The sequence below is a fragment of the Gopherus flavomarginatus genome, chromosome 7, assembly GCF_025201925.1.
Source record: "Gopherus flavomarginatus isolate rGopFla2 chromosome 7, rGopFla2.mat.asm, whole genome shotgun sequence".
Classification (NCBI taxonomy): Eukaryota; Metazoa; Chordata; order Testudines; family Testudinidae; genus Gopherus; species Gopherus flavomarginatus.
Genome location: NC_066623.1, coordinates 5,162,501 through 5,183,752, shown reverse-complemented (window position 1 = coordinate 5,183,752; position 21,252 = coordinate 5,162,501). Strand labels below are relative to the sequence as shown.

Below are 21,252 nucleotides of genomic sequence, written 5' to 3'. Positions count from 1 at the left end.
TGGTTTTCACACCTCAACTGCTAGAACAGGGCCTCATCCTCCATGATTGAACTGACCTCGTTATCTCTAGCTTGCTTGCTAGCACACATATATATACCTGCCCCTGGATATTTCCATTACATGCATCTGAGGAAGTGGGTATTCACCCATGAAAGCTCATGCTCCAAAACGTCTGTTAGTCTATAAGGTGCCACAGGATTCTTTGCTGCTTTTACAGATCCAGACTAACACGGCTACCCTCTGATACTTGATTCTAGAATAGTTATCTCATTTTTCCAATGCACTGGTATTGATAGGCAGTCTGGGCTTCATTATTATACCTGAAGGTATGGTAAAGGATAGTTCCCCAGATGGTGAACAGATAAATGAAAGCTAGGCACTCTCCTGATTTTTCCAGTCTCTTACGGGCTTAAAATGAGAGAACAGAATATAATAGATACAATATTCAGACTTCCATAAGGATTTGCTCCCATTACTTAAACTCCTCGTATTTGCATAAAATACTCTGATTGGTTGAAGCCTATGTACTCAGTCACTTTGAACTAAAACGCGCATTCATTACCACCATGTAAAAAGTTGTGGGGGGAGTTGGGAAAAGCATAGCTAACATGTGCCATTAAAATGATAGAGGGAAATGTGTTCATATACATATATAAGAGGTATTCTTGAGGGTCCATTTTAACACCAAGGTTTGCAGTCAAAATTCCAAGGCTATTATGCAAAGAAGCAGAATTGGTATATGAGTAATATATAAACTCAGCTTGTCAATGAAAGGCAAAAATGAATATAACAGTGCAGTGGGAGAAACGGGTATTATAATCAAGGTTCCAATGTCATAAAAAACAGTCGGTAGCTCATTCAAAATTCTCCATGAAGCAGGAGGGCATAAGAGGATAATAGCTGCAGCTGTGCAAAATGGGCACAATGGTTCCTAAAATCACACACAACTTCCCCTGCTTTCAGTCTGTTACCAATTCCACACTCTCAGACCCAGTCTGTTAAAATATCCTCCACCGTTCACAAGCCTGGAGCTGATCTGTAGTTTGGGGATGAAAGTGTGAAATTTGCAATTCCATACGGGTTTTAAAAGAAGTAAAAAAATCATTGATTTTGACTGATTTTAGCTATGAGATTTAGGGTGTGTTTAAATTTGGAATTGGAAGCAAAAGCAGAGGACAAAAGCCCCTCACAAATCAGAACCAAAGGAAATGTTTTCATTAGATGCCTTGCCAAATCTAACCACCCATGTACATGTGCAATTATTTCTGGTCACTACCATGTTAATAGACAACTGTCTGAGAACATAGGCTGTGTATGTAGAAGACCAAAAGTTGCATTTGCTTCGCAGGTGTCTAAGAGATTTTCTTTCACCATTTTTGCATAAATTCATTCACTGACAAATATGTCTGTCAGCTAAATAAGCCTATATTAGAAATGAATTTAACAGCAAATCTGGGAAATCCTCCCAAAACAGCTATCTCTTTAGAATCCTGGATTTGCATTTCTAATTGAAACACTGTCAGTTTAAGTGTAATTCTTCAGAAGAAATGAGTTCTAAGGGTGGGGGAGGGAAAATGGAGAAGATACTCAAACAATTTTCAAAGAGATTTATTTTGTATATTTCATGATGATCTTGTTAATCTTTTTTTTTGTCAAATGTATTCTGCTAGAGAATTGATGTTCTCTGTAATAAGCTGGCAAAGCACATGCAAATTCCTGTTAGGTTCAGTTACCTTGTGTGAGGGATAAGATCAAAGAGCAAATTGTCTGATCTGGGATTGCATTTTGTTTTAAGAAATGAGACATTAGCTGCATGCTTTTCTTTTTCCTGTGAAGAATCCATCAGTGCTTAAACTAGAACACAGAAAACCCTCACTCCATGAGAACTAAGGGGAATTGAAACTTCATCACTACCAGGAGTGGCATGGTCGTTCTGGGGCCACACCATCTCACCTGTCAGGCAGGAGAGGCGAAGGGCTTTTAAAACAAGAGTTTAATGTTGGTCAGTGGGATTCATCTTGCAAGAACAAGAAGAATTGTGGGCTTTAGAACTATAGCACTGTTGGCAGACTGCCCATGATACCTTAGGATATGGACAGCATTATGCCTGCCTGGCAAATATCCTAAATTTTCACCTGACTGGGCAACATTTTAATTAATAACTTTCCCAGACAGGTGAAAATACAGGCCATTTACCAGACAGCCCAAGAGGGCAGTAGGTGAATCTGCACTGGGACAGATGGTGAATGAGGATATGGGGAGGAAGGGAAGTCAGTACTGAGGAGCAGCCAGCAAACAGAGCTGTAAACAGGGGAGTTTCAGAGGGAGTTTACAGGAGGAGGTTATGGGGGAGACTAAGAGACCTAGGCAGAGGAACTGACAGGCTACTTAAGGGAGTGGGTGGTGGTCTGCCAGTGTTCTGGTGCCTGTTGGGGGTTTGTTTTGTTTTGTGTTTCTTGGACTGCCAGATTTCAGGTGGGAAGGCTATGACCGATACAGAGGCAGCAGTGAAAGACACAATGAGGATGATTGGATGCGCAAGCTGTGGCATGTACATGATCCTGGAGGGGGTGCCTGAAAAGAGTTTTGTCTGCATGAAGTGCCGCCTGATAGAGCTGATGGAAGAAAAGATCCGAGGACTGGAGATACAGGTGGAAACTCTGGTCGAGTTTAGAAGGGAGTTCGAGCAGATGATGGAGCAAAGACATGAGGAGGCTGAAGGGATAAGCTCAGACTTGCAGATGGAAGCAGGACCAAAGAATTCTGAGGAGAGACTGCGGGGTGAGGAAAGTGGACGGTGGAAGCATGTGACTAAGAGAACCAGGCAGAGGAAACGACGGGCCAGTGAAGGAGAAATAGAACTCAGGAACAGGTTTGCAGAGTTGAAAAATGAAGAAGGGGCACAGCAGGTGGTCGCTGAAGGAGAGAGGGCAAGGAAAAAGAGAAGAGCTGCTAGTCCTACAGGAAGAGGGGAGGAGTCAATGGAGGCAACACCAAATATGAGCCCCAGGAGGATTGCAAGGGTGAATAGGAATCAAGAGGACTTGCAGCCAGTGGGTCCAGGGGATAGACCGGAGAATCACACTGTCACCAGGAAAAGGCAGGTCTACGTGATTGGGGACTCCTTACTGAGAAGAATAGACAGGCCTGTAACTAGAGCTGATCCAGAGAACAGAAGGGTATGCTGTCTGCCGGGTGCTAAGATACGGGATGTGGACCTGAGGCTGAAAAGGATCCTAACGGGAACGGGAAAGAATCCATTGATTGTCCTTCATGTGGGAACGAATGGTACGGCTAGATTCTCGTTGGAACATATCAAGGGAGACTATGCCAGACTGGAGAAGACACTTAAGGAAATGGAGGCTCAGGTGATCTTCAGTGGGATTCTGCAGGTTCCTAGAGAAGGACAACAAAGGTGTGACAAAATTATGACAATCAACAGATGGCTCAGGCAGTGGTGCTATAAGGAGGGCTTTGGGATGTACGGCCACTGGGAAGCATTTATGGACAGAAGACTGTTCTCTCGGGATGGACTTCACCTGAGTAAGGAGGGAAATAGACTTCTAGGATGGAGGCTCGCCCAACTGATTAAGAGAGCTTTAAAGTAGGAATTTGGGGGAGACGGTTGGGAGATGTCCAGGTGATCTCCACACCGGAATTTAACCTTGAGAGGGAAGAAAACAAAGAGGAGATACAGCCGTGGACAGAAGAATTGACATAAGGATGAAGGGTAGTCTAGATACCAGCCTAACAGGTGATGCTGGTGGTAGAATGTCTGTGCCTAACCAGGTAAAGAATGTCAGTGAAGCCAAATGGCAAAAATTAAGATGTCTGTACAGTAATGCGAGAAGCCTAGGTAACAAAATGGAGGAACTAGAGCTACTGGTGCAGGAAGTGAAACTAGATATTATAGGGATAACAGAAACATGGTGGAATAGTAGTCATGACTGGAGTACAGGTATTGAAGGCTATGTGCTGTTTAGGAAAGACAGAAATAAAGGCAAAGGTGGTGGAGTAGCATTGTATATCAATGATGAGGTTAACTGTAAAGAAATAAGAAGTGATGGAATGGATAAGACAGAGTCTGTCTGGGCAAAAATCACACTGGGAAAGAAAGCTACTAGAGCCTCCCCTGAGATAGTGCTTGGGGTGTGCTACAGACTGCCGGGATCTGATTTGGATATGGATAGAGACCTCTTTAATGTTTTTAATGAAGTAAACACTAATGGGAATTGTGTGATCATGGGAGACTTTAACTTCCCAGAAATAGGCTGGAGGACAAGTGCTAGTAAGAATAATAGGGCTCAGATTTTTCTGGATGTGATAGCTGATGGATTTCTTCATCAAGTAGTTGAAGTACCTACGAGAGGGGATGCCATTTTAGATTTGGTTTTGGTGAGTAGTGAGGACCTCGTAGAAGAAATGGTGGTAGGGGACGACCTTGGTTCGAGTGATCATGAGCTGATTCAGTTCAAACTAGATGGAAGGATAAACAAAAATAGATCTGGGACTAGGGTTTTTGACTTCAAGAGGGCTAACTTTAAAGAATTAAGGAAATTAGTTAGGGAAGTGGATTGGACTGAAGAACTTGTGGATCTAAATGCGGAGGAGGCCTGGAATTACTTTAAGTCCAAGCTGCAGAAACTATCAGAAGCCTGCATCCCAAGAAAGGGGGAAAAAACCATAGGCAGGAGTTGTAGACCAAGTTGGATGAGCAAGCGTCTCAGAGAGGTGATTAAGAAAAAGCAGAAAGCCTACAAGGAGTGGAAGATGGGTGGGATTAGCAAGGAAAGCTACCTTAGTGAGGTCAGAACATGTAGGGATAAAGTGAGAAAGGCTAAAAGCCAAGTAGAGTTGGACCTTGCAAAGGGAATTAAAACCAACAGTAAAAGGTTCTATAGCCATATAAATAAGAAGAAAAGAAAGAAAGAAGAAGTGGGACCGCTAAACACTGAGGATGGAATGGAGGTTAAGGATAACCTAGGCATGGCCCAATATCTAAATAAATACTTTGCCTCAGTCTTTAATAAGGCTAATGAGGAGATTAAGGATAATGGAAGGATGACAAATGGGAATGAGGATATGGAGGTGGATATTACCACATCTGAGGTAGAAGCCAAACTTGAACAGCTTAATGGGACAAAATCGGAGGGCCCAGATAATCTTCACCCAAGAATATTAAAGGAACTGGCACATGAAATTGCAAGCCCATTAGCAAGAATTTTTAATGAATCGGTAAACTCAGGGGTTGTACCATATGACTGGAGAATTGCTAACATAGTTCCTATCTTTAAGAAAGGGAAAAAAAGTGATCCGAGTAACTACAGGCCTGTTAATTTGACATCTGTAGTATGTAAGGTCTTGGAAAAAATTTTGAAGGAGAAAGTAGTTAAGGACATTGAGGTCAATGGTAATTGGGACAAATTACAACATGGTTTTACAAAAGGTAGATCGTACCAAACCAACCTGATCTCCTTCTTTGAGAAGGTGACAGATTATTTAGGCAAAGGAAATGCACTAGACCTAATTTACCTCGATTTCAGTAAGGCATTTGACACGGTTCCACATGGGGAATTATTAGTTAAATTGGTAAAGATGGGGATCAATATGAAAATTGAAAGGTGGATAAGGAACTGGTTAAAGGGTAGACTACAACGGGTAGTGCTGAAGGGTGAACTGTCAGGCTGGAAGGAGGTTACTAGTGGAGTTCCTCGAGGATCAGTTTTGGGACCAATCTTATTTAACCTTTTTATTACTGACCTTGGCACAAAAAGCAGGAATGTGCTAATAAAGTTTGCGGATGACACAAAGCTGGGAGGTATTGCTAACACAGAGAAGGACCGGGATATCATACAGGAAGATCTGGATGACCTTGTAAGCTGGAGTAATAGTAGTAGGATGAAATTTAATAGTGAAAAGTGCAAGGTCATGCATTTAGGGATTAATAAGAAGAATTTTAGTTATAAATTGGGGACACATCAGTTGGAAGCAACAGAGGAGGAGAAGGACCTTGGAGTATTGGTTGATCACAGGATGACTATGAGCCGCCAATGTGATATGGCCGTTTAAAAAGCTAATACGGTTTTAGGATGCAGCAGGCGAGGTATTTCCAGCAAAGATAAGGAGGCATTAGTACCGTTATATAAGGCACTGGTGAGACCTCATCTGGAATACTGTGTGCAGTTCTGGTCTCCCATGTTTAAGAAGGATGAATTCAAACTGTAACAGGTTCAGAGACGGGCTACTAGGATGATCCGAGGAATGGAAAACCTGTCTTATGAAAGGAGACTCAAAGAGCTTGGCTTGTTTAACCTAACCAAAAGAAGGTTGAGAGGGGATATGCTTACTCTTTATAAATATATCAGAGGGATTAATATTAGGGAGGAAGAGGAATTATTTAAGCTTAGTACCAATGTGGACACAAGAACAAATGGGTATAAACTGGACACTAGGAAGTTGAGACTTGAAATTAGATGAAGGTTTCTAACCATTAGAGGAGTGAAGTTCTGGAACAGCCTTCCAAGGGGAGTAGTGGGGGAAAAAGACATATCTGGCTTTAAGACTAAGCTTGATAAGTTTATGGAAGGGATGGTATGATGGGATAGCTTAATTTTGGCAAATGATCTTTGATTATCAGCAGGTAAGTATGCCCAGTGGTCTGTGATGAGATGTTAGATGGGATGGGATCTGAGTTACTGCAGAGAATTCTTTCCTGAGTGCTGGCTTGTGAGTCTTGCCCACATGCTCAGGGTTTAGCTGATCGCCATATTTGGGGTCGGGAAGGAATTTTCCTCCAGGGCAGATTGGCAGAGGCCCTGGAGGTTTTTCGCCTTCCTCTGCAGCGTGGGGCATGGGTCACTTGCTGGTGGATTCTCTGCAGCTTGAGGTTTTCAAACCACAATTTGAAGACTTCAATAACTCAGACATAGGTTAGGCGTTTGTTATAGAAGTGGATGGGTAGGATTCTGTGGCCTGCTTTGTGCAAGAGGTCAGACTAGATGATCATATTGGCCCCTTCTGACCCTAAAGTCTATGAGTCTATGAGGAGGAGGCATGTTGTCTGTGGCCTAACCTTATGGCTGTTGTCCTGGCCTGTGACCCTGACATTCTTCCCTGCTTCTCCTTTAAGCCTCTGGCCAGTGGAAGGTTGGCATGTTCACAAATACGATAACAAATACTGAGTGGCACAGAAATGATGTTACTGAAAACAATGCCTTGGTGTCCAGATATAGAAATTCTCAAAAAATACCATGGGGCAGATACTCAAAGGCAGTGGTGATGGGTAGGGTGACCAGATGTCCTGATTTTATAGGGATAGTCCCAATTTTGGGGTCTTTTTCTTATATAGGCTTCTATTACCCCCCACATCCATCCTGATTTTTCATATTTGCTATCTGGTCACCCTAGTGATGGGGGACGGGGTGGCCAAGGAACTGGTTTCAGCTCTCCCAGTCCTCATGCATGTTAGATCTTCAGAGGAGGGCCTTTAACTTACACCATTGGCATAAGGTCCTCGGCAGTGGTGGATGGGGCAGAGAGAAGCTCCACCCTGCCATGTGCCCATCCTATCCCTGGAACACCCCTCACTCTCTTCCCTCCATGCCAGGTGTGAGGGATATAGCTAGCACAACTAGCTCTCTACCAAGGGAGAGCTCCTCTGCCTAGGGAGAACGATCCTCTAGAAAAAAAATTATAGAACAATTTTCTACTGAAAGATGTGCTTTAGTGGAAATCTAAACATTCTGCGGGAACATGTGACTTCTGGCAAAGCTGTTCATGGGAAAAATTTGAAACAAATTGTTATTGAAACAAAATGAGAAAGTCAAAATGAATTTCTCCTTTCACTTTGATAACACTGAAACATTTTGTTTCAATAAGATAGCACAATCAGATATGACACTATCATTTCAGTTCATTTAATTTAGACCGGTAATATGCAAATTAATATTTTAATTTAATATCATATAGGTTGTCTTGCATACAATGGTTTACTGTAGTGTAAATGTCTAAACAAAATGAATTGAAATGATAAAGCAGAAATGAAACATTTTTACCTTATCAAAATAAAATGTTTCAGTGGGCCCAAACTGAAATTTGTCAGAATATTCATTTCATAGGAAATTTCAGAATTTCCTGTTTTTTATTCCAATTTGGACTTTTTTCCCAAATGTCACAAAATGGAAATAGAGGACCAAAAAATTCAGCATTCATCTCCTACAGGAACATGGTACTTGGAGGACTTCAATAATATTCCATTGGAGAGATAGGCCTTGCTAGCTGCAGTGATAAGGGCAATAGAGAATCAGTGGTGGGCAGAGGGCATAGGGTAATTATGGCCAGCCAGATAAAGTTGGAAGAAGAGCCCCAGAGGTCTCAGTTCCGAGTGTGTAGAAGAGAATTGCTCTGAGTGCAGAGAAAACAAAACAAATCAAAACAAAACCTCATCTGGTTAATCTAGCTATTTCATCATTTTCCACATCCCAGAGTCAGCCAAAAGTTAATGAAAGCCTCTTGTTGCCCTATTATCCTCTCCGCTTATTACTTGCAAGGATTTTATTCTGTTTAAAAAGGCTGCTGTTCCCAAGTATTAATACAATCATGATTATGAATAAATACAAGAGTTAAATACACAGATCCAAATGTCAAGACCTGTGGCATAACTTTGTGAGGGCTAAAGGATGTAGGCACAGAAATCTTTCCTTACTTCAATAGAGAGCTCAGTCACTAACTGTAGTTTCAGTACAGTGGAAAGCCGACTAACCTAATGTTATGCTTGGCATGGCCTAGGAGACATGAGAATACTCAATGCAAGGGAATTCAAACTTCATACTGCCTATTAATATAAAGTAGTATAAAGACACAAAATAGACTTTGTTGGGGCTTGAACTTCAGAACAACTGGTTTAAAAAAGACATCTATCACTCAAGTCATAGGTGAATCTCTGTTAGGATACAATTTAGGTGAATCTGTATGGGATAGAATTTTAAAAAACATCGAAGTGACTTAGGAGATGAAGTTCTATTGGCTTACAATGAAATGGAAGCTCCTAAGTGTCTGTCGTTTGAAAATGGGACTCCATCTCCTAAGTCACTAAGGCACTTTTCAAAACTGTATCCATAATGATAGCACTGCTGCCTCTTTTCAGTCTACAGATGCAACAGAGCAAGGGCTATAAAATATGTTACATAAGCTGCTATTGTCTTCTCAGTCATTTAAATTTGGTCAGCAGTACCATTGTTCTACTGAGCATGGGTCCAGAGTCTGGCTAGTCTATCTGTGTGCCCCCAAAATTCCAACTTGAGAACCTTCTATTTAACATATGTTACTGATATCAAACTGTAGAAATGCCCGTAGGGTTACATCTACTCGTGTAATGTTTCATCATGGACATATTCCCTTCATTATTATTATTGACTTGTACTGCGGTCGCCCCCATTCATGGGCCAGAAACCCATCGCGCTATGTCCTGCACAAACACACACCTCAAAGATAGCCTCTGCCCCCAATGTGCTTGCAATCTGAGTCAATTCAATATTATGTACTCGCAGAGGCCTAGATGTAAGGTTTCTAACTCTAAGTTGCATATCTAGCAATGGGGACAAAATGGTGCTCTTCAACTTTATCTCTTATGAACCACCACACAACAAGGCATAACCATGTTTGAGGTTTGTGTTCCTTCCACTTATGGTAAGGCACACTGCTATGACACTAGGGTGAGTGGCTATTTCCATTGGGTGTCGTCTTCCATGGGGAGCAGATGCCAATACCCCATTGTTACTTTTTTATCCAGCTCAGACAGGTGCATGATCCGGAAGGAAAAGCCATCTGCAGCTCAGAGTAGGCAGCCCCTACGCAATAAATCAATAAAGAATAAGGTAATGATGCCTGCAGTCTAAAGGCTGGGGTCCAGTTGACTGCAGCTGACAGGAATTAAGTCACAAATATATCCCAGCTTCAGCAGGGAAGAAAAGCTGCATAACTGCAGCTGGAGGATGAATGTAAGCTATGCAAGTGTCACTTGCCAGGCTGAAGTGGCCTTCATCATCAGAAATTGTTAGACTTGACGTTATCCAGTTACTCTTGTTTGGTGCCTCTATTGCCAAGTGCTTCCTTCCCCAAACACACATCATCTAGACTAATTAGAGAAACATTTGCTGGGGTTTTTTTGTTTTCCTGCAGACCCAAAGGTGTGTTCACCCATCGATTCCTCCCCACTCCCTCCACCATTTATTAAAAGTAACGTGTTGTGAACTCTGGTGAAAGGTGTTGGAGTTGATGGACCTGGAGGCTGAAATCCTCTGCAGAAAGAATGTCGTGTTAGTTCCCATTTCCCCACATCATTCCTTAACTCTGATTTAGAATGACCTCCTCTTGGGGAGAGACAAGGTAAGGGAGATAATGTTTTATTGAACCATCTTCTGTTGGTGAGAGAGAGAAGTTTTCAAGCCACACAGAGCTCTTCTTCAAATCTGGAAAAGGTACTCCAAGCATCTGAAAGCTCTGTGTGGCTCGAAAGCTTGTCTCTCTCACTAGCCATAGTTGGTCCAATAAAACATGTTACCTTACCCACCTGTTCTCTCTAATATCTTAGGACCAACACAGCTACAACTACACTGCATACACTTCTGTGGGAGGCAGTTCAGTCCCTAGGACCATCTAGTCACTGGCCATTTTGCTGAGATAGCCAGCAATTCATCTGGACCAAGGCAACTAACCTGTGTCAAGCTAGGTTCTGAACAGCTGCAAGATGGTCCCAATATAACAGTGTCCTACAGTCATGAAACATGCCCACCTGCCCTATATTAAAAATGTGGGGTTTTTATTGCTTTGTAAGAGGTGATTTTTTTTAAAGAAAAGAAACAATCACCTTTATGCACATCACTTCAGAGGTAGGTTATATTAACTAGATCAGGGAGCGGGTCTACCTGAGACTATACATTCCACTGCTTTGAAATCTTTCACCTCCGGCTCAGGTTTCAGGTGATAATGAATTTGCTGACATCACAGAAGCAGCCTGCAATATACAGGACTGGTTAAGTAAGCTTTAGGACTGAAGTAGCCAAGGGGGCCACAGATCAGCATTGGGATGCCCTGGCAGAGCGCTGGAAAGTCACTTGCCCAGTGCCTCGCTCAAGCCAATTCTACTTTCATAAGCAATCATTTCACTCACAAATCTGGAAGAAAAAAAAAGTAAAATAAACAGTTTGCTGTTTTGTCCCTGCTATTTACTGTGACTGTATTTCCTTCAGACTGCTCTCTCTGCACTTTGTGAAAACTGCTCTGATTGCTCTCCAGGAGTGTGAAGCTGAGAGTGTGTTTGATGCATTGGCTTTTATTTCCCCGGTATTAAAAATGTGTGGTCTCCCTTCTGCAAATTGCAAATGTATTCAGAAGAGCTTTGTTGCTGAGCAAATGTGGTCCCTGGTTCCATTAAGTGGTGTCTCTCTGAGCTCAAAGAATGGCAATTTTGACCAAAGAGATTTCAGGTCAGATTGATATAGATGAGATTACATGATGTCTGAAAGAACAGCTACTCCCACATCCACAAGAGATCTAAAGATAACCTGGACAAAGCAGTAATATACAATATAGAGGAGCGGTGCAGGGAACAGACTACTTTAATTTCACTTTTTTTCCATCTCTGATTTCTGCAAATAGTGAAGTGTGGCTTTTGTTTGTTTTTTCCCTAGCTGGAGCAATGGAGTGTGGAGTTTTGTTTGCCAAATTGTATTAGCCCACAATGACTTCTAGAAAGCATGGCAGCTGGATTCATTTATTCATGCAAATCCAGACACAGGATGGAATGGATGCTGACATGTGTCATCACCATGTCTGTCATTTAAAGGCTACATCTCTATTACCATAGTCCAGGCCAGATTTCAGGGCAGTGACAGAGGATGTTAAAGAGACACACTGCAGAGAGAAAAGGCTGAGCTCACAGGAGGGAGGCAGTGTTTCTGATAGATAGCCCCTTCCTTGCCAGCCTGGCTGCATAAAGTAGCATTATGGTTTCCTTCCTGCCTGAGAGATGGGTTTAGCTAAAAAGGAAAGAGAGTACAAGCAATTTGAGGAGGGAACATCATTATTAAAATCTCTTTTAAAAACAGAATCTTCCCTTTAAAATTATATTAAAATGTTTGAAAGCAGTAAATAGATTCCTGCTTGAGAGATCTGTCTGTCTGTCTCCAGATCCTAGAGTATTATGGCAATCTGACTGGAGAAAGAATGCAGTAGATTCATAGATTATAAAGCCAGAAAGGACTGTTATGATCATTGAGTTTGATCTCCTACATAACACAGGGCAAAGAACCTGACATGCTGAACTCTGCATCAAACCCATAATTTCTGTTTGAGCTATAGCATATCTTTGAGCAAGCTATCCAGTCTTGATTTACAGACTCCAAGTGATGGAGAATTCCCCTTGTCTCTTGGCTGTATTAAAATGCACATTGTTCAGATGAGCCCAGTTTACCAAGCAATCCAGGTCAGTCTATATAACTGACATGCGCCATGACTATTTACCACTCCACCAATTTTCAGATCATCCCTAAATTTTACCAGAAATTATTTTATGTGTTCTGCCAGATGACTGGCAAAGTTATTGAACAGCATTGGGCCAACGAGCAATGACCCTGAAGGTCCCCAGTAGAAACATTCTCATTGGCTTATGATTTCCCATATACAGATAATTTTTGTGATCTAATAGTAAACCAGTTGTTAATTTATTTAGTTATGTGCTAGACTGATTTTGTATAGTGGTTTTTATAGAAAGTCATGCAGAATTAAGTCAAATGCCTTACTGAAGTCTAATTACACTATGTCAGTGCAGTTTTCTTTATCAACCAAACTTGTGATCTCATACGAAAAAAATGATGCTTGTTTGACAAGACCTATTTTCCATAAAATCATTCTGGTTGTCATTAGTTATGGTACCGCTCTTTAATTCGCTACTCATTGCATCCCAGAACAGCCTTTCCATGATTTTGCCCTGGATTTATGTCAGCATCTAGCTACCCATATCGTCCCATTTACCCCTTTAAATATGGGTATGACATTAGCTTTTTTCCAGTGCTCTGGAACTTTCCTACCATTCCAAGATTTGTTAAAAATCAACATTCATGTTTCAAAGAGTGTCTCGGCCCATTCTTTTAATACTCTTACAAGTACTCGGACAGGGTGATACAAATTATCCTGTTCTGCAAAATTTAAAAATGTTTAATTTAATAGTTGCTGTTTAATGTCCTCCCTAGTTCCTGATGGAAAAGAAAGTATTTCATTAGGACTGTAAGATATGAATTACATCATCCTGTTTCTTTCCAAATGAGCTTAGTACAGGAGTAACTGGGGTGAAATGTAATAGCCTGTGATATACAGGAGGTCAGACTAAATTACCTGATGGTCCTTCTAGCCTTAAATTCCATGAACCTAAGAATCAAATACAGAAGAGAAACATTTATTAAATATTTCTGCCTTTTCTGCACAAGACTGATCATTTTACCATCCTTATCTAGCATTGGACATATATCATTGCTAAGATTTCACTTGTTCCTGATATATGTAAAGAATTCCATCTGAGGTAGGTACTATCCTTACCCAGGAATTTAAAGTTTCCTATTGTTTGTTGCTGTGTTTTGCTTTTTTTTATTTGAAAGAAAATGAAAATTAAAGAAACTGTTACTCTGCAAACATTATTTTTCAATAGCAGTGATAGTTTTGTTTCACTCAAGCTTGTGTCTTGACACATATAACAAGGAAATAGAGAGAGAAGCACTCTCCCATTTTGACACTGAGCTTCTCAGGAAACAGGTGTAAGAGCTGGTATTGCTCAGCAGTCACTGATATGGTGTTAAACCACATACCGCACTTCTGGCCTATATCACAGAATTATATCTTCTACTTCTTCACCCCGATTCCCCTCACCCTTCACTTTTGTCTTTAGATCCCTCTCTGGCCGCATAGTTGGTGGTGTCTGGTGGTTTTTCACCTTGATCATCATCTCGTCTTACACGGCTAACCTGGCTGCCTTCCTGACAGTGGAACGGATGGTGTCCCCCATAGAGAGTGCAGAAGACTTAGCCAAGCAGACAGAGATTGCCTATGGGACCCTAGAAGCAGGGTCAACTAAAGAATTTTTTAGGGTAAGAGAAAATGATTAAGACTTTCATATACAAAACAAAAATATCATGTCAGTCTTTGTGCCATTCCATGGAAATTACAGATCATGTAGTTTGCTGAATACTGTAAATAACCTAGAAACATACAGTAATTACATGCTTCTGCACATTACTGGGTAATTACACTTAGCAGTTCCAAAAGTAATTACCCTGTAACTTGCAACTCAAGTTTACAGAATAAGTCGTCTTTGGTTTGCCCTCTAATTAAATGGAACCACTTACCATATATAAATATGCTGCCTTTATGTATGGCAAAAACATACATAGCAGAGCCAGAATAGATTATGTTGGCTATCTAGTCTACCTCCTTCATTTTGCTTCCTACAACATTCCCATTAATGTCTCCTCAAACATGTGTAGGGATGGAGATGTTACCACTTCCCTTGGGAATCTATTCTTTCATATAATTGCTCTTATTGTTAAGCACATTTCCCTAACATTTAGTCTGAACATTTCCACCCTCCTTACCTTAGCTTCTTATCCTACCATCATCGGCATCTAAATACTTTCCATGTTTCCAAGTATATTGGTGTACCCAAAGTACAGTATTTATAGGCTGTGATAATCCCACCCCCATGAACTCTCTTTTCTAGTAGAGAGTATGCTCTCCTTCCACACCAGGGACTCTGTGGAGAATTCTACTTGCTGAAAATGCCACCTCCTATTGTTCCCCCTAGGGAGAAATAGCCCCATGCAGCTCTTTCATCTTGCTCATACCTAACAGAAACAATCCAGCCCTAGGTGAATGACACTCATTGCTAGATTGTTCTTATCTTGAAATTACTTGAAGCAAATGGCCCAGAGGGCTTGCCGGGTATTCGAGTTCTTTGACCTAAAGTCACTCATTAAACTATTTCTAACACAGATGGCCTTCCTTAGCTGATACAAACCATAGGTACATGCTCAAGCCAACTCTGTCTCCACTGGTACACAAGCCTCTGTTTCCAGTCTAATACATGCTGGGTTTGTGTTGCCCCATGCAGCGATCTAAAATTGCAGTGTTTGAGAAGATGTGGACGTACATGAAATCAGCGGAACCCTCCGTTTTTGTGAGGACCACAGAAGAGGGGATGATCCGAGTGAGGAAGTCGAAAGGGAAATACGCCTACCTCCTGGAGTCCACCATGAATGAATATATAGAGCAGCGCAAGCCATGTGACACCATGAAGGTGGGAGGTAACTTGGATTCCAAAGGCTATGGCATTGCAACACCGAAGGGATCTGCACTGAGGTAAGTAGCCTGGATTTTCTTTTCCCTGCCTTGCAGCCCAATAAATCAAAGTGTCCACACAGTTCAATCTCCATTGCCATATTAATCATGACAGCAGGGGGTGTAAATCCTCAGCATGAGGCCATTAAACTACATAACTCCTGCTCAGCAGTGATGGGAGTGACTAATTCTTCAAACCCTGCATATGGAAATTGGCCTCTGACTGGTCCATTCATTACGAATGTGGCTGCACTGCATAAGGGATTTTGCTGCATCGTAACCATTGATTAATAGAGCATTATTTTGAAGGGCGGCTCATCCCGTGGCGTGTGAAATGCCCATCTTTGCAATGTATGGGATGGCCTTGATTTGGATCCATACTTAGAGAGATTCTTGTGGTAACAGTATTTTTGTGTGTGTGTGAAAAGAAATACCAACACATGAGGACAATATGAAAATTGAAGCGTTCTCATCCTTGCTAAAAACAATAATTAATTACAAGAGTTCAGTGCTGCAGATGCTGAGTTTAGGGCTCTTGACATCTTCCAGGAGGTACAAGCCCCACATTTCTGAACCCAAAACAGCAATTGCCAAAGGCCGGTAACAAAATACCATCACAGATCTTTTTGAAGGCTTTTTTTTTTTTTTAAATCAAAACCCTTAAAAGGCCCCAAGTCTTGATCTTTAGTATGGTTACAAATACAAAAGAATATGGGAAGAAGATTATTATGGAAGCAACATTTTCACACATGAGTGCTTACATTTTGTTACCTAAGTCTATGCACCAGTATAAGTGCTTTTGTATCTCCAGAATGTAGGGAAAGAAGGGGTTATTTTTGTTTTGCTTTTGGGGATATTGTTTTAATTAAAGAGTTTTTTCTTCCCACCTTTTTTGACATTAGAAATGCAGGCCTTTTCTGCCCTGAAAGACTCTATGGACAGCTGGAAGTCTAGTAGGTTTATGACATCAGAAAACTTAAAAAAAAAAAAAAAAAAAAAGAAAGAAAGAAAGAAAGAAACCTCATTAAAGGAGAATAGAAGTGATTGTCTTTTCTTCTGACTGTTTAAAATACTGTTCAATTTATTTCATTAGCACTTGGAAGGAAAGACAACCCTTGGCCTTGTCTGTATTGAGAGGTAGCCATTGCTGGCCAGTAACTGGTGTAGCTGTGCTGTAGCAAACCGCCATGTCGAGGTAAGACAAGCTGTGATTTGCACCATTTAAACTTATCCTGCTTTCAAGCAGGGAGAAACCTGAACCGGTGCAAATCATGGCTTTCCGTGTATCTACAGTTGGAGTTAGCACCAAGCACCTATGCTAGTTGCTGGCTTGTGATGGCTGAACAGGGACTAATCTAAAGCATAGATAAGATCTCACTCATGGATTCAACCCTGTCCCCCCTTCAGTTAAGGACAGAGCCAGCTCCCAGCTCCATTCAGTCCTCCATCAAAAATCAAGGAAGAACAAGACTTAACATTACTGCTATTTTTAAGGTAAAAAAGCCAAGCAAAAGAAAAACCTGATGGAGAGGTGTAGGAAAGCAATGTACATAAGGATCAGTTAGGTAGGGAATAATTTTCACTTTCAAAACTCAGTGAGGCATTAAACATAATGGACCAAATCCTGAGGTGCCACTGACTTCAATGGGAGTTTTGCCTAAGTGAAAACTGAGTGAGGAGCTCAGGATCTATCCGGATGGAAAGTAAAATAAGCTTCAAGTGATTAGAATGCCGCTGACAGCTCCACCCTTTGTCAGAATAGAATGCAGAAGAACTAGATGATAGAAAAGGATTTTAAAAGCCTGGTGGTCTCAGGTCCACCTGTGTCCCATCAAACTTCAGGATTTCATCAACTCGGGTGCATCCTGAACAGCTTCCTTATTCTTTTATTGGCCTTGCAACTGCTATTGGGATGCCACTTTCTTTCCAAAATGCTATGAATCCTAATACCATCTACAGTAAATTGTAACAAAATCTTACCCTCCTGCCCACAGTCTGCAAAACTGTATCCCTGTTTGGGTCACACTTTTGGTTAAGGTTCCATTTATAAAGGGTTTTTTAATGATCACGAGGTGTTTATAAGCATGTCACAGACACGGGTAGTATGTGTAGCAGATGGTTAAAAGCATGTCAGAGAATGCGTTAAAGACGGTGATAAGCCATGGAGATAAGCAATCTATTGACCTATGGGACTGCATTGCAATTGATTAATCATTTATTAAAACATCTATTGATCAGTAAATAACTCTTTATAAATGGAGCCTTAATAGTGACTGATACTTGTGCACTGGCTATAAACTGGGAGGATTTTAAACTGAGATTCTAGGTCACTAGCACCCTGCAGACCATTTTCTATTGAAGATCTGGTTGGTTTTATGGGGCCTGATCCCACTGTCATCAATAGGCATTGAACCAGGGCCATGGTTTCTAGCTATTACAGTTTTCAACTTTAAAAATGCATTCAATGCTTTCCTGATATTACTTTTCCATGTCAGCAAGTGCTGTAGCTGCCCCGAGAGATGTGGTTAGTTTGTGAATGGAGAGCAGGTGGTTCTTAAGACAATCTTTCTATTAACATGTTGTCCAGGCTAGGAAATTCTTTGGCTCTCTCCAAACCAATGTTTATGCGCTGTCACAGCTTCAGGGCTTTTGCCAGCATACTTTCGCCGATATTTATTTTCCATCTTGCAAATATGGAAATTAAGAGGCAGGACTAATGTGCAAAAAACAGTCTGTCCTGCAATATTCAGGATGTAAGGAAGCCATTAATAATGCTTTTAACAACAAGAACAACAACAAAAAACAACCCACCAGCAAAACTACAAGAGGGGAATGCAAAAGAATCAGCTCAATCCCGCTAATCCATATATCTCTTTGCTGGGCAGGAGAATACAACATTTCTGCCACTTCTTTTTTGCATCATAACCTCTGTTAACTGCATGTGGAACCAATTCCCAAATCAGTCTAACAGCAAAGGAGGAATGCTTGATTTTCCATTTGACCTGTTGGTGTTTCTTTGAAGCAGGTGCTGTGAATTTTCTGTCCCATTATGTTTGTTTTGTTTCATTGTTGTTTTATTTGTCAAGTTTTTGGTATTTTCTTTACAGTCATCATAGGATGTCTGTCTTCACCATAGGAACAGAATGCACTGAGCAAGGTGACACTCAGACACCCAGGGAACAAATCCTACTCACTGGCTCAGGGAATTTAAGGGCCCTGATCTTGTTTCCTTTCAAGTCAACAGGAGTTTCACCAGTGGCTTCAATGGGAGCAAGGTCTGCTTCACAAGAAGGAAGTTTTCTTGTTGTTTCCCAAGATACTATGGGCATATCATGTATGCTATCAACAATTAAAGCTGTTTATTTGTCATGGCAAAAAATGAGAAAAGTCATTTTAGTTTAACCCAAAAAAAGAAAATTCATAATACTACAGTATTTCAAGTTTGTGTTAATAACTTAAAAACTTATAAAAGTAGCAACCACATCTAGGACATACAAACCACTGCCACTGTGTTCTGTCTTGATAAAGGATGTTATACATTCCTAAAGACATGAGGTCTGAGTCATCACTACATTATGGCAACATCTTTATACAAAGTAAAGGGACTCTCTGCTGAAACATAGCTCGTTGGTACAGAAAGACATTTTAATACACTGCAAAGAGCTGGACTGATATCAGCTTAAACTGTTTAATAATATTTAACCAGTGACTAAAATCATTTAAAAGCTCAGGTTATTCACCTGCACTCCACTACACTGAGACATATTTGTAAACATTCATTAGGGGTAAAAGGGGGATTTGCTTACCAGCCAGTCCCCAGTGTGAGAAATGAGAATCTCCAACGTCATATTTACACATCAACCATCAGTTCTGACTTGCATCATAGTCCACATTTCTCCTAAGTTTAATATCTGAAAGCACTTGTGTCAGTATGTTTGGTAATATCTAAATTCTCTCCATAATAATGATTTCATCTCTTATGAAATCCTAGCTATCAGCCATTATAGCCCTTTTTTCTTTCATCCAAAGGTGATTCCTTTGCTTTATGTGTTTTGAGGGCTAGGTGATTGAATTTTAGATCAGATTTAATCTTTTCCTTCTTTATTTCTGCATGGAAGCCATAAGAGAACAGATAAAATATCCTCTTTCAGTGGTGAAAGTGATATTGAGTGCCTGCTCCTTCTCCCACTGAAGTTAGTAGGACTTTTGACCTTGACTTTAATAGGAGCAGGGTTGGAAACCTAGACACACAACCTTCTTCCTGTATCACATGCACACCTCCCTCCCCATCCATGAGCTCAGTGGCAGATATGTTGGGTTGCCGGGGGTTAGTGGAAGAGTGCTCCCCTCCCTCAGCTCCCCCAGATTAACCTGGCTTTGGTCATCATTCAGTATTGAATGGGTAAATTTGGTGTTTTGGGAAACAAAACAATAATGCAAAGTCACATTGTCCAAAATAGATTAAAGTCAATGAAAAAACACCCACAATATGAGTCTCTAATTCACATTTTAAAAAGAAACAGCAATATTTTAGGAATAGGACTGCTCTTGTTTTTGGAATTGGCTTCCTGGCCTTTCAGCAAAGTTCTCCAGAGGCACTAGAAAAGTGTATGTCAGCGTTTCCAAATCCCATAAACTAATAAAAATGTTCCTTGTCAAAAGTCCACCTAAAATGACACATTTCAGAGAAAATAAGTAGCAAGCAGCTAAATCTTTCCTCAAGGACCCTGTCACTGTGAAATATTGGAGGCTTCCTATACTCCTTGTGAACTGGAGAGAGAACCAATTACTTTAAATGAAACCTCTTAGGAAAAAAGTAAATAAAATGTATAACACATGGCACAAAATATCATCTGAGCGATTTTTACATTCAGCGGCTCTACAGAGGATTTACTGTGTTAATATCATATGCCTGTATAGGAATTACATACTCTTTCAGATCATCCGATAGCTACATCTTCTACAAATGGTTCATCAGAGATTGCTGTGCTAATTAACTTCCATTCTGCTTTAGAAGACATAAATAATCATGTGTGTTACTTGATTATTCATTACTTTTGCATACAGCTTACCATGTATAGTCACTGTCACTGCATTTAACTTATAGCTTAGGGTAGATCTATCCTGCAAAAACAAAAAGGTGTGTTCTTAACTTTAACTCAGGTTAAAAGAGCAATGAAAACATGGCAACTTAGCTTTTAACTCAGGTTAGCAGCTTGAATTCAACCCCAGGCTACCCTATAGGCTTTAGCCGAGCTGCTGTGTCTTCACCTGCTATTTTAACCTGAGTTAACTATTCCCAGTTAAGAACACATCTGGGGTTTTTCTGGGGGTTTTTGGGCAGCGTAGACATGCCCTAACTTACACAAGTAGGGTGAATCACCAGACACCTTTCCCCAGAGAGCTCAGATATTTTACCGGCTTTTCAGCATTTGCTGTACAGAGTCCATCAGAGTCAAAAAACTAAAATGGTACAAAATCACCACGGCACACATTAAATTCAAAACTGGCTAACTGATAAGTCTCAAACTGTAACTGTAAACCGAGAGATGCCATCGAGCAGGTCTGTTTCCAGTGAGCCTCAAAGGGATTTTATCGGTGACCTGGAAGAAAACATAAAATCGTCACTGATCAAGTTTGCAGATGACACAAAAATCGGGGGAGTGGTAAATAATGAAGAGATCAGGTCACTGATTCAGAGTGATCTGGATTGCTTGGTAAAATGAGCACAAGCAAACAATAAGCATTTTAACACAGCTAAATGTAAATGTATCCATCTAGGAACAAAGAATGCAGGCCATGATTTCAGGATCGGGGACTCTGTCCTGGGAAACAGTGACTGAAAAAGATTTGGGGTTCATGTTGGAA

The 21,252-nt window shown here is 40.8% G+C and overlaps 1 protein-coding gene across 2 annotated transcripts in view; it reads left to right on the top strand.

Moving 5' to 3' along the window:
- The window catches only part of GRIA1 (glutamate ionotropic receptor AMPA type subunit 1), a 165,701-nt gene that overhangs the window by 130,802 nt on the left and 13,647 nt on the right, over nt 1–21,252 (top strand). For both annotated transcript variants that reach the window (XM_050961529.1, XM_050961531.1), the window contains exons 12-13: nt 13,940–14,138; nt 15,158–15,405. In XM_050961529.1, coding sequence (XP_050817486.1) covers nt 13,940–14,138; nt 15,158–15,405 — 447 coding nt within the window. The remainder of the gene's footprint in view (nt 1–13,939; nt 14,139–15,157; nt 15,406–21,252) is intronic.